The sequence below is a fragment of the Pterocles gutturalis genome, unplaced genomic scaffold, assembly GCF_000699245.1.
Source record: "Pterocles gutturalis isolate BGI_N339 unplaced genomic scaffold, ASM69924v1 scaffold36309, whole genome shotgun sequence".
Taxonomy (NCBI): Eukaryota; Metazoa; Chordata; class Aves; order Pterocliformes; family Pteroclidae; genus Pterocles; species Pterocles gutturalis.
Genome location: NW_010134399.1, coordinates 49764 through 62808, shown reverse-complemented (window position 1 = coordinate 62808; position 13045 = coordinate 49764). Strand labels below are relative to the sequence as shown.

Sequence of the window (13045 nt, the reverse complement as noted above, 5' to 3'; positions counted from 1 at the left end):
AATTCTGAAGTGCTTGATCAGTTCAGTTTGTCTTTCTTTGTGGGCTTGCCCTTGCACTGTTACTAAACTCTGATTCCGTGTGATAAGCAGAGGGGGGTGAATTTCAGACATAGATTGGACCAAGTGAGCTGCCATTGTAAGAGAGTAAGCTATGTGTTTGGATTTGCATACTGGCATTTTTCAACAAAAACCTGTATGTAGGGGCATCAGGATAGCTGATAGAGCTCAGAAGAGGGGCTGTGGAAAGTGGTAGTGGGCCTTTGAAAGTATTTCTGGGGTATGAAATGGCAGATGGTGCAGGCTGAAGGTTGCAATGAGGAAGAGAACTTAAAGGGTGTGTGTTAAGGATCTGAAGCTGCCAAAGGAGATGTGGCTCCTTTGCTTACAACTTCACTTCTTTAAAACTTTCCAAGCAGCTGCCAAAGGAGATGTGGCTCCTTTGCTACAGCTTCACTTCTTTAAAACTTTCCAAGTCTACCTTAGAAGGTTTTCATTGCAGATAAAAGCATTATTTCTTCTCACTGTTAGAAGGTTTTCATTGCAGATAAAAGCATAATTTCTTCTCCCTATACCCTATATTTCTTCCTGGGTAGAGGAAAGCTAGTAATTAAAAGAAGTTATAATAATAAAGATGTGTGTATGTGCTTGCTTTAAAGGAAGAAAAAAAAATCCAACCATGACTCTAAAAGCCTAAACTGATTGATTTAAAATTAAATACTTTAAACAGTGCAGAGGTGTCTACGTATGTTTATTTAGCAAATTCTGTGGGTGGGAGTCACTGAGCATCTAAAAGTTGAGTGTCTTGAGTGCTAACATAAATTTTTATGGTAGTATCCTCTTCTGTAGAGTCAAGGAAAATACTGTTGCTCCTTGTGTTCAGCTGTCTCAGTTCAGTGATTTGTTCATTCTGTAATAAGAAACCAGTTGAGTTTTGAAACTTGTTTCCTAATGTAAGAATTAAAGATGTGCTAGTTCTGAAGTCTTGCAGTAGATAACTTTCTTCACTGCAATGATTTTAACATAATCTGCATTTCAAAATAATTTTTGTAAACTTGCCTTTTCTGTGTGGATTCACATGTGAGGTGGTTTTGGCTAATAAATATGCAAGTAAATTCCTAATGAAATTAAAATCCACAGGCAAGTAAAGTTTAAGATGAGTCACTAAGAAGAACCTAAAAATACTAAATAGAAACATAGATCAAAATGTACTAGTTATAACATGTAAAAGATTAATCATTACTTAAATTAAGATATAAACAATCTTTACTTCTACATAGCAAAAAGAATTGCAATGACTTGATGATTTCAGCAGATTTTGATGGTACTAATCCTTGCAAAACTGAAGATGCATAGTGAAATTGACTGTTTAAATCAGGGTTCTCCTTACTGTGCGAACCCCAAATCTGAATCAGCATTATTGAAATTAGTCTGTTTTGCCTTACTGGGACAGGGATCTAGATTCTGCTACTTTATTCTCTTTATTCTTCCATCTCCAGGAAAAGACCTACTAGTTTTTCTTGGCTCATTTTCTTAATGTTGCTAAATGTCATCATGGCAAGGGATTTCAGCCTTGCATATTTTGTTTATAATGTAAATAATTGGAGTTTGCTGAATTGGCAAGCCTTTCGGAGTTAAATATTCTTATTACACTTTAGTGAAGTTCAATTTGTGTTAGTGACATTTTGTTTAATCATGTGTGATATTAAAAGAAAATAAATATTTTCTGAAAAAGCTTGATTTTAGTTGATATGTCAGATGATCAGGAATCAGAGGTTTGAGTTTAAAGGTGTTGCCATGGTGGTTTTATTGAACTGGTTGCTTGTCAGTGGAAGACTTCAAAAAAATCTTTAAAAAAATATTTTGAAATGAAGATTATAATATTGTGCCCAGAAAACTGGGATAAAGTTACTCAAAGGGATTCTTGTGAGTGAAAAAAGGATGTGTGTATGAGCATTACCAACTGAGTTTTCAGCTTTTCTGATAGGTGCTTGCAGTTGCTGATTACAACATGTAAAACTGAAATGAACCCTGGCCAGTGGGTGTGGGCTCTGTGTGTGTGTGCTTTCCTAAAACCCACATGCTAATGTAGTGATGTGCATGTTTTTGAATGAACCTAAAATAAACATACTTGTGAAAAACGCAGTTGTAGAGTCAGCATTTCTGAGTTTGTCTCCAAAAATGTGTTCGCAATCTGAGCGTGTTTTGGTGGGGTTGATTCTTCATATCAATAAACATGTAATATCCCATTTTCTGTAATGATTTAAATTCTGATTTGTGCAATATTCTTTTCATTATGTCTGCTTTAAATTTTTAAGTTTAAAAACACTGCAAAACCAAAACCAAAAAAAACCCCCCAATGAGTTTAGACCTAGTCACATGTCTTGAACTTCTCTGTCATTGTCTATGAGAAGGTTTGAAGGACTTCCATGCCTCTGAAAATTGAGCTGTGTAGACAGCTTAAAGAACTGGAGGTAGTTTAAATGGGACTCCTGTATTAGTTTTGTGTAGCATGTAGGTATGTAGCGTATTTGACTTTGCATATATGTTAGTCTACTTTTCTAATCTTGTATTTTAAATCTTTTTTCTCCTCTAAAATATTGCTACCCAATTGCATCAACATGGTTTCTGTGTTTGGGAAACCATGCTAATTTTAGATAGATTTGAACTGTTAACACTGAAACAAGAAACATGTATGAAGTTCTTGATTGATTTATTTGTTGCTCTTCTCTACCCTTCTTCACAGGTTCCTTAAAACAGTGCTATGAATGGTGATTCTGATGTGGGGGTGGTGACTTCACCACCTCCGACGACAGCCCCTCATAAAGAGAGGTATTTTGATCGAGTTGATGAAAATAATCCAGATTATTTGAGGGAGAGGAATATGGCACCTGACCTTCGCCAGGATTTTAACATGATGGAACAGAAGAAGAGAGTCTCCATGATTCTTCAAAGCCCAGTAAGAAAATAAAATGCTCCAACTTTAAAGTTATAAATTTAATATCTCTGTTTTAAATATCCCTATGGAATTGGAGAAATTTGTGGTATCTTAGATCCATTTGATCTTTTTTCTAGTTGGCCTTTTTTCTAAAGTATCCTAATTGTAGCCTAATATTTCTGCACATTACCTGGTTGAATTTATATTGTCTAGTCATGAAGCAGCACCTCAGTCTTGCTTTCAGAAATCTCTGTGTAATCTTCAACATCTAGTCCTAGTCGGACATTTTTTAACTTGTTTCATATATTTAGTATTCATTTAAACACTTAAATTAAGTAACTCTTCTAAGATTAGGTTATACAACGCTGTTCTGTCCTGTACTGAGTTTTTTCCACATGATTCTGACATATAAAATATTTTTTAATATCTCTTTTTGAAAGGGTTCACAATAATAAACTATGAATGATTGAAATGTAATATTAAAGATGTTTCCCTCAGGGAGAAAGTACACAAAACAAAATTTCTCTTATAACATTTGTTCCTGTTGTAATAGCTGATGGGTGACTTTAGGTAAAAACCATTTCATGACACAACTTCACTACAGATAGGGATGTAGTGGTATGTTTGCAGTTTTTCCGTGTGAAATCAACCCATTTTATTTAGATTCACCCAGTGATTGGAGTACTTTTCTTTCAGTATAACTTGCAATGCTCTTGTCAAAAGCAGCAGCTACCGGCAATAGTAAAAAATCTTTTCTTCCTTTCAAAGTTAAATTAAAAAAAACACAACCCAAAACCAAAAAAAAAAGGAAAAGAACCACAGGAAAAAGTAAACAACCCCTTGTTTAAACATGTTTTAAAAATTCAGTGGCTATTGCTTCCTGTGTTCCTGGGTGCTGCCTTGGCTCTTATTTCCCTGTGAGCCACACTGATAATTTTCCTTCTCTTTTCTGCTTCTACTACTTTTCCTTTCATGTTTTGTGTTCAAGTTGATTGTACATCCTGCTCCTTCTTCCAGAAATGCTTATTAGTAGGTGCAATGGGTTTTGGTGTTACTTGAAGAGAGAATACTGGAATTTCCATTTACAAAAAAATAAGTAACTTGTGTCATTGGAGCTCCAGAGAGCAACATTTATGAGTACCATTATGCACTCACTAATTCTGCCCTGGGCTGTTTTTCAGAAGAGGTATAGGATGTTTCTAAGTGCTAAAAAGAAGCAGTATATGAAGGGTGAAGTTCATCTGAACATGCTTTACAATATGCAATGTCCTGTTGCTAGGCTTTTTGTGAAGAACTGGAATCTATGATTCAGGAACAATTTAAGAAGGGGAAGAACCCAACAGGTTTATTGGCTTTACAGCAGATTGCAGATTTCATGACAACAAATGTACCAAATGTCTACCCTGCAGCACCACAAGGCGGAATGGCTGCGTTGAACATGAGTGAGTACACCTTAATTTATAATAGGTGAATTCATTTTTTTGAAAGGCTTAAAATGAAGACAGGGTGAATTAAATGAAAAGCGCAGTGAAGTTCAGATGTTATCCTGTTCTGCTCACAGGAACATTGCAAACATTAATTTATTGGTTTCTAATGCTACAGTGATATGCAATGTGATTCATGTATGTAATTTATATCAAAGACTATTTCAAGTAGGGTATCTTAACTGAAAAGTAAGCCTGATAGGTCAGCACTAGTAAAAAATTTAAATATTTAAATATTGCTAATGTTTAGCACATGAGTCGTCTGCAGGAAAATGAAACAATAGTAGTCTAGTAACAGTGAAAGTCTTTAGAAACTAATTATTTTTGCTATTTGCAGCTTTATTCTGTGAAGTGAGGCTATAGACAAAAGCCATCAGGCAAAACAAAGGAGGAAAACAAAAGCCAAAATGTGCAAATGCGTGTGCACACAGGTTTTGTGATGAGTTAATATAAATCCTTGCCTTGCTCCAAAATGAATCTGTAGTTTAGACTAGCATGGCCTGATTCTGCTTTATCGTAGTTACTTTTAACCACATTTCTAATTGCACTGTAACTAGAACTACAGTATTTGTCATTATTTACTATAATCCTCCTCTCTCTAGCTTGTACTTAATGTTTCCTAATTAAATGAACTTGTGTACATCTTTTTAGATGTATAATTCTCCTTTTCAGGAATACCAAATTATACATCTCAAAAAGTGGAATATTTGGGGTTACATTATTCTGTTAACAATTAAGTTGTATTTTACAATCATTAGTTTGAGAGAGACAAAAAATATTTAGCTAAGGAATGCGCTAGCATTAATGAATATTAAGGAAGGAAATGAATGCTGAGTCTACCAAAGATAAATTACCTTGTCCGAGACTGTAATTATATTTGTGTAATATAAATTATGACATTATAGTAATTAAAGTTTTTGCTATCCATTTCTTAGGTTAATATGTTGATATAAACTAATAAGTACAACCACTATAATAGCAGTGCATGTTGTTAAGTTTTGACTATGTTGAACGCAACCCTCCTTGTGCTTTTTTTACTCCTTCCTCTTGTCAGGTCTTGGCATGGTGACACCGGTGAATGATCTGAGAGGATCAGATTCCATTGCTTATGAAAAAGGGGAGAAGTTGTTACGATGTAAACTGGCAGCTTTCTACAGATTAGCAGATCTCTTTGGCTGGTCTCAGCTTATTTACAATCATATAACAGTGAGTATTGAATCAACAGATAACTGGACCAATTGTTTTAATGTACAAGAGAATTGTTTCCCTCCCCCATCTGTCATTTTCTCTTTGTGTGTAAGAGGAGCAAAGCAGCATAACAGTGAAGAGATTTGTCATTGCTTCTCAAGAATAAGAACTGGAACAGCTTGAATGTCAGCTACCGTAGGCTGAATAGAGTCTTAAGAGAGGGTACATTAAAGTTCTTATGATGAAGTTAAGATTCCTGAAAGACGCAGTCTTTTAGTATCTGAAATGCTTTGAATAATTGTATGTATTATTCTGCAAGGTCATGCCTTCATTTTCTTGCTAAGTACTAATATATCTTCTTATTAGTCATTCAGTTGAATTTTATAATTCAAGGTATGAACCTTTTTGAAAAAGAAGCCATAGTATTTCTGAACATGAGCAAACTACTTAGCTTAATGCAGTGTGCCAACAATTTTCCTTGTGACTGAGTAATTGCTGGCATCCATAAAAATAATGACAAGGAGGTCAAATCAAGGAGGTTTTATGTGCCAGAAGAATGATCTACATGAATCTCATGAGTAAAGTCACAGCTGTGGTGTGCAACCCAGTCAATTGTTTTCCTAACAGAGCTGAATTGTTTTTTTTACTATATAGTAGAGGTTGTCCTTTATGTATTTTCAGTTCTAGTTGCAGTCTGAATGAGAGATGGTAATTTTATTATTACTGCTTTTTGAAATTTCAAAGTGTATTATTTGTGAACCGATGAAGATAATAAATGATACGGATAGGCATAGGATCAAGACAATGTTGGTTAGATCACTCAGTTCCTTTAGTAAGGGAACATATCCAACATAATGGTTCTTGTGAACAGCCTGGTGGTGCCTCGTGATTTTCCATGCATGACACGAGAATTGATTTTGTAAAAGGGACATTAATGCGGTAAAAAGCAGGTTTGAAGATGGGTTTCTAGTGTAGAGTTCAGCTCTGGGAATGTTTATGCGTTTAGATAAAAAGGTAAATGTAGTGAAGAGTGGCATGCCTCGGAAAGTGGTTAAGGCAAGGGAATGTGGTTGGGGTGTAATGGGGTTTATTTTCTTTTGGTGGGAGGAAGCACGGTAAGATTAGATAATGGTGATACCGGTTGAGGTGTAAGACAGTCAAAGCTCTTGGAATATGAGATTCTGAAAGTATTTTAGACAGTTTTGAAGGACAAAGTGGTACCGGAAAGCTCTTGGTTAATGGTTTGTCACTGGCAATCGCAAGTCATAGTTCACCTGGAGTCTTTTACAAACTCCTCCAGTGAATAGCATTTTAAAAGGTGACAGATGTAATTTACCTTCAGAAGCTGATATAGTAGTAGCATGGTAGTAAGGCACTCCTTTGGAATGTGGTGAATGCCTGCCCCTTCATGCAGAGCTGGAATTTGACTCCAGGTTTTCAGTTTTTTGTGTGTGGATGTTATAATTACTCGATGGTTGCATTCAAGTTAAAAGCTGCAAGTGCACTTCCTAAAAGAAAAGATACAGCAGCCTTCTGTGAGGGGCATAAGCCTGTGTGTTAGAGGAGAAAGGAATTGAGGATATGAGAGTGTATGCCAATCTGGGCATATCAGGGAATTGGGTGGAGTATCTTTGCTTTTCTGGATCCTTATCAAGCACTGACCGCTGCTGTGTGTGGAGTTGTTCAGAGTGGTGTAGTCCTGATGCAGAAACAACTATGGAGCATCAAGACCTTTCATGTCAAGTACAATAATGTGGAGCGAACTGGGATGCCTCCAGTGTCAGGCAGAATTAGAGATTACTGGTTTACGGAAGGTACACAAGTTCACTAGGTCTTGGTTTCCTTTCAGGCCACAAGCTGTTTATTGGATCTAATCCTAAAGTAAGGTGGCTTGTGAGTCGCCCTGCTTGCTTGTCTTACGTTTGAGCTTTCTTATTAGCTTTTGGGGCATTTTGAATAATACCGGTTCTTCGTCTTGCATAAAAAAGTAAAAGATAGTCTAGATCACTTACACTTATATAATGGTGAACTATTTGGTGATTCATAAGTACAAGTTAACTTAAACTGACTGGTGCAGTTTAAGGCTCTTACACTACAGCATGTTACCAGCTGATTGTAAAAGAAGCTAGATTTGTACTAGAAGCATTTGGATGACTGATCAACTGTTTTAGAAACTTTTTTTCCCTGCAGTAGAACTGTATCAAAGTATCTATGTATTTAATGTTGCATGTAGTAGAAGATATGAGGGAGCATCTCAGGGAAATTAAAAACTCATAAATAAATAAAATTTAAAAAAACATTTAAAAAAAAACCACAAAAAACTGGGTAAACTAATAGCAAGATAGGGAATTGTTTCAGAGTAAAACATTTGAAGCCTTTTAATTCTTCATGGAGAGACACCTAAATGATCTAGCTGTCCTGTAGTTTTCATTGTACAAACTTTAAACAGATGAATTCCAAGATGTGAATGTTCTGAAGTCAGAATTTGTTTTGTATTATAAACTCCTGATTGCGTGAATTAGACACAAGAGCAAAAGTGTAAGTGAGGGTCAGGATACGTGATAGAAAACGTACAAGTGTGCTTTGCTGCTCACAGATGTCTCACATGGCACCAGCATCAGTGATTAAACCCTTCTCAGCATCAAGATATTTTAGATCTGTGGGCCAGATTCTTGCATTTTCTCACATACTTCTGTTTCATACCTTCTGTTTTACTGGGGCAGAAGTGTAGTTGGAGTATAAACTTATTCTTCTAAAAAAAAAAGTACCTTATTTTCCCACCACTTCTCTCAGTATCATTCCTTTTATCGACAGTAATATAGTTGTCATTACCACAGAACCTAAGGGTTTACTGCCTTCCACCAGTCTGAAGGACTCTGGCATGTATCTTCCATCTGGTTTTGTTTAATATGAGTTAACTAACTGTGTTGTATGTTGATTATGTGTTGTAGCATACATGACAGTCATATTGCATATGTTATAGGCATACTTGCCCGTTCCATACTCAGGAAGTGAAAGTAACTTCCATGGTTTTGGGCCTTGTATGCTTTAATAGAATATTCTTGATAATTTTTACTCTTGTTTTATCCAAGGCCAGAGTAAATTCTGAGCAGGAGCACTTCCTCATTGTACCTTTTGGACTCCTCTATAGTGAAGTTACTGCATCTAGTCTGGTAAGCAATTACTGTTTTTCACAGCTGTAAAACTTAAATAGCTCTGTCTGTCTATCTGTCACTATTTAAATTCTGTCCTAGAGAATATTTGACTGTGTTACGTGTTTAGAATGGTTTTATTGAGCATGGTTGGTTTTGCTACAGCTGAGGTATCTCTGAGAGAGATTTCTTTGTACACGTTTGCCACCAGTTGATCTAGCTGTGAAGAGGAGACAGGTCATTTGGATAGGTAATCACATCATGCCCTTGAAGGCTGTTGGCTGTTGAGTCAGGCTTGTCTAGGGAAACAGTATGTGTTTTAGACAGAAGTGATGCAAACCAATTACAATTTCAAGACATTGTGTCAGCTGAGGTGTAGAGAAATTATATTTTTGAGATCTAATGGTTGCAGCTGAAGACACAACTCCCCGAACTGTTAGCTAGTGGGAAGCATTTTGTGAGCATTTATCTTCAGTCTAGCCTACACTGCTGCTGAAGGCAACTTGAGTTAATGTGATTGACTCTCTTGTGCTGAAACAAAATAGAAACATTCACACTATTCTTTCCACCTGACCACTGTAAGGTAAGTAACCTCTAGCAGAGAGGTGAGGTAAGTATGTGCAGAGTAGTAACATTTCAAACTTGTGTTGCTCTTGACACCCTAAGGTCCCAATACTCCCCTCAGCTATCTATAAAGTTGGCTCCTTCATACATAACTCCACCTAAACCAAACCATCTGTAAAATTTTAATTAAAAAAGCTATTGTAAAAGGAATGATGAAAACTGAGACCTGCCCTTTCTTGTTACTACAAGATTTCGGAAGAGGGTAAGGGCCACGCTGTGGGGGTATTTTGTGTTTTTTAGGGGTTTTTTGTTTGAGATGTTCAGCTTTTATCTCTATATCAGGAATGTAAGCACCTTGAGAACGAAGGTTACATGAGGGTAGTGAAATGTGTGCACACACACACACAGTAGAGAGCATGTTCACCCAGAAAATAGCTGTCAACAGGATTTAATAAGAAGATAGACTACCGTGATAAGGCACATAGCTTATCCAGATGAGCATGCTGATCAGTGGCCTGCTTACACAACTGGCCCTTTATCTCACCCTCCTCTCCATTTCTCTCATACTTGTCCCCCCCTTCTCCACTTTAAAACTCCATTTTTGATGATGTTCTCTCCCAAATAAAAAACCCATGCATAATTACTTTTTCCCTTTTATTCCAGTTTTGCTACATCCATATCCAAAATTGGTATTTATAATATTATTACCTGGGCAATCTCAGCCTTACGGTATCAGTGGTATGGTTACCTAGGTGCTGGCCTTTCAAGAACCTACTCCCCAAAAGGTCCCAATACTCCTCTTCAGGTATCTGTAAAGTTTGCAAGTTTCTTATATAACTGCACCGTAACTCTCTGTGAAATGCAGCCATTTGTCACAGCGCTGTCTGTAACTTCTGTCAGCTTCTTGCACCGTTACCTGTTACATGCAGCGATTTCTCATGTCATATCCAGTAGTTCCTGATGTCCTCTTCAGTTAGCTTAACTTAATCTCAAGCTGGGGCCTTGGTCACCTACCTGCAGCCTTACAGTGCACATTTTGACACTTGTTAAAATAAAATATTGAAAAGAATACAGTTTTAGAGCTTCAGTGGTAGATGCTGAATTAAATCAGATTTTGGGCGGTCTTGATTGATTTATGAAACTAATTCTTTTTGTTCCCAGGTTAAAATCAATATTCAGGGAGATGTAATTGATCGTGGAAGCACTAACTTGGGAGTAAACCAAGCTGGTTTTACTTTGCACTCTGCAATTTACGCAGCTCGACCTGATGTTAAATGCATTGTTCATATTCATACTCCAGCAGGGGCAGCGGTAAGTAGACTTTTTAGTTTGTTATCTGTCCTGTTCCCGCCACCCCATGCAGCTGGAAAATAGGTGGGTCCCTCTTATAATTTGCTTCCTTTCTAAAGGGCACAAAACCTTTAAGTCTGCCTTCAAATATGTGGTTCTGTTTGAATCAATCAGATCCTCCTTATTCGGTTGTTACATGAGTGGTCAAACAGTGCATTGAGCCCTAGAATTGGAAAATACATATTTTTTTAACTGATTAACAGCAATGATACAACCATTTTATGGATAAATGATCAGATTCCTAATGCTGTGAATAGTAGAGTAGTCCTTAAAGATATTCCTTAATTTTACCTGCCATGCTGTGGAATTACCGGTGTCAAAATTTGTCACTAAATTTCTTCTTTTTGGAGGAAAAAAAATAAAATAAAAATCACTAAGTGGAGTGTTCCTGCTCTGGCAGGGGGATTGGACTAGATGATCTTTCGAGGTCCCTTCCAATCTCTAACATTCTGTGATTCTGTGTGAGTGAAGGGAATGAAGGATGCAGTTGATTTGGGGTTTATGTTCTTTTTTTTCCTTTCTGAGTCTTTTCATATTGGTGTTGATGTCAAACAAAACCAGCCATACTGAGTCAGACCCAAGATCAACGTGATTTTTGTATCCAATACAAAAGTTGTGAAAAATAGAGGCTTTAGGGATGGAGTATAAGACCACTATGTATGTGCCTGTACACAGACACATATATATAATATATAGTATTTTTTAATTATAATTTTGTCATTATGATATTTCAGGTTTTTTCTCCTGTTTTTCAAGAAATTAAGTTAGTTGTTTTAATATTTCTCAGGTTTCTGCAATGAAGTGTGGTCTCTTACCAATTTCACCTGAAGCACTTTCTCTGGGGGAAATAGCTTATCATGACTACCATGGTATTTTAGTGGATGATGAAGAAAAGGTGGTTATTCAGAAAAATTTGGGGCCTAAAAGCAAGGTCAGTATTTAAATTTGGAATGAAAGAAAAGTATGTGCATGAGGGTGGGAGGAGGTATGTTCCTAGATCAAGAGCAAACAACACTTCCCCTACTGATGTTGACTTTCTTTGCAATGTCTTTCTAGGTCCTTATTCTCAGAAACCATGGCTTAGTATCAGTTGGAGAGACTGTTGAGGAGGCTTTCTACTATATTCATAATCTAGTGCTTGCCTGTGAGATTCAAGTAAGAATTTTAGTATCTTATAATACAGTCTGCTATATTAACCTTCAAACAGATCAATAGTTGCACTGGTTAAATTCTTGATCTAAACTAACATGGTTATCTGTGAAATCATTATATTATGCAAGGACATCCAAAACATTGGCTTAACCGACAATATTCATATATTGAATTGGAGCCATCGATTTGATATATGCTGCCTATTAAAACAGATCTTTTCCAAGTCTTAAGACAACTTTTATGTACAAGTGTGTTAATTTATTTAGCTTTAACATGAAGTAGGTCTCTTCTGTTTTGCTGATGTAAATTTTTTTGTTGTTTTTGGAGTTTTCCCTCCCAAGAAACTAAAAGGTGACTTTATTGTTTTTAAGGTACGTACCCTGGCCAGTGCAGGTGGACCTGACAATTTAGTACTTTTAGATCCTGGAAAGTATAAAGCCAAGTCTCGTTCCCCTGAGTCTCCAGCAGGTGAGGGTACTGTTTCCCATCCAAAATGGCAGATTGGCGAACAGGAATTTGAAGCTCTCATGCGAATGCTCGATAATCTGGTAAGGCAGACGGTTTTGTCTAATTGTTTCATATGATAATGTATAAAATACTTTAAAAGCTGCAATAAGGGACATGAATGAAGAATGGGCTGCATGTAGCTGGGATACAGCCTGCAGCCTATTCTTTCCCAAAGATTAAGGACCCTTAGAGGAAGAGACGGCATGAAAAGCGTCACAGAATTCTTTAGGTGTCCTTCATGCAGATGGGAGATTTACTTCTGTATTCATAATCTGGTAGTTATCTGTGAGATCAGAGGGGATCCTTGCCTGATTTGGCACTTCCAAATGACAGTGCTGTGGTGCCTCCTGCTCCTTAATCTGTGTCCTCCCCTCTGTTCCCATCCTGTTCCAAAATGTGTAAAACAGCGTTAATGTTTTGTCAGGTGCAGAGTCCAGCATGCTTTGATTTTGTAAGACTCTAATAGAACCTAGAAGAGCTCAAAAGACAGACTTAAAATAAATAAAAGTCTTCAGATTAAATGGTTTCAGTAAAATCCTGTCTGTCATGAATGACCAGCTGCCAACATTTGCTATTGAGCTTTAATGAAAAAGATGATACCTTTCCTGTCAGAAGGCTCCAAGTGGTGACTGTAGACACTGGTAATGAACATACAAAAAATTATGGTGCCTGTAATAATTGGACATAGTCTTCTGATTTGTGATTTAATTAAT

At 36.7% G+C, this 13045-nt stretch overlaps 1 protein-coding gene across 5 annotated transcripts in view; it reads left to right on the top strand.

Annotated features, from left to right (window-relative positions):
- Positions 1 to 2721: 2721 nt before the first annotated feature.
- The window catches only part of ADD1 (adducin 1 (alpha)), a 31995-nt gene continuing 21671 nt past the window's right edge, over positions 2722 to 13045 (top strand). For all 5 annotated transcript variants that reach the window (XM_010081590.1, XM_010081589.1, XM_010081593.1 and 2 more), the window contains exons 1-8: positions 2722 to 2956; positions 4215 to 4377; positions 5474 to 5625; positions 8700 to 8780; positions 10485 to 10634; positions 11461 to 11604; positions 11730 to 11828; positions 12197 to 12373. In XM_010081590.1, the coding sequence (XP_010079892.1) occupies positions 2762 to 2956; positions 4215 to 4377; positions 5474 to 5625; positions 8700 to 8780; positions 10485 to 10634; positions 11461 to 11604; positions 11730 to 11828; positions 12197 to 12373 (1161 nt within the window). In that variant the 5' untranslated portion in view covers positions 2722 to 2761. The remainder of the gene's footprint in view (positions 2957 to 4214; positions 4378 to 5473; positions 5626 to 8699; positions 8781 to 10484; positions 10635 to 11460; positions 11605 to 11729; positions 11829 to 12196; positions 12374 to 13045) is intronic.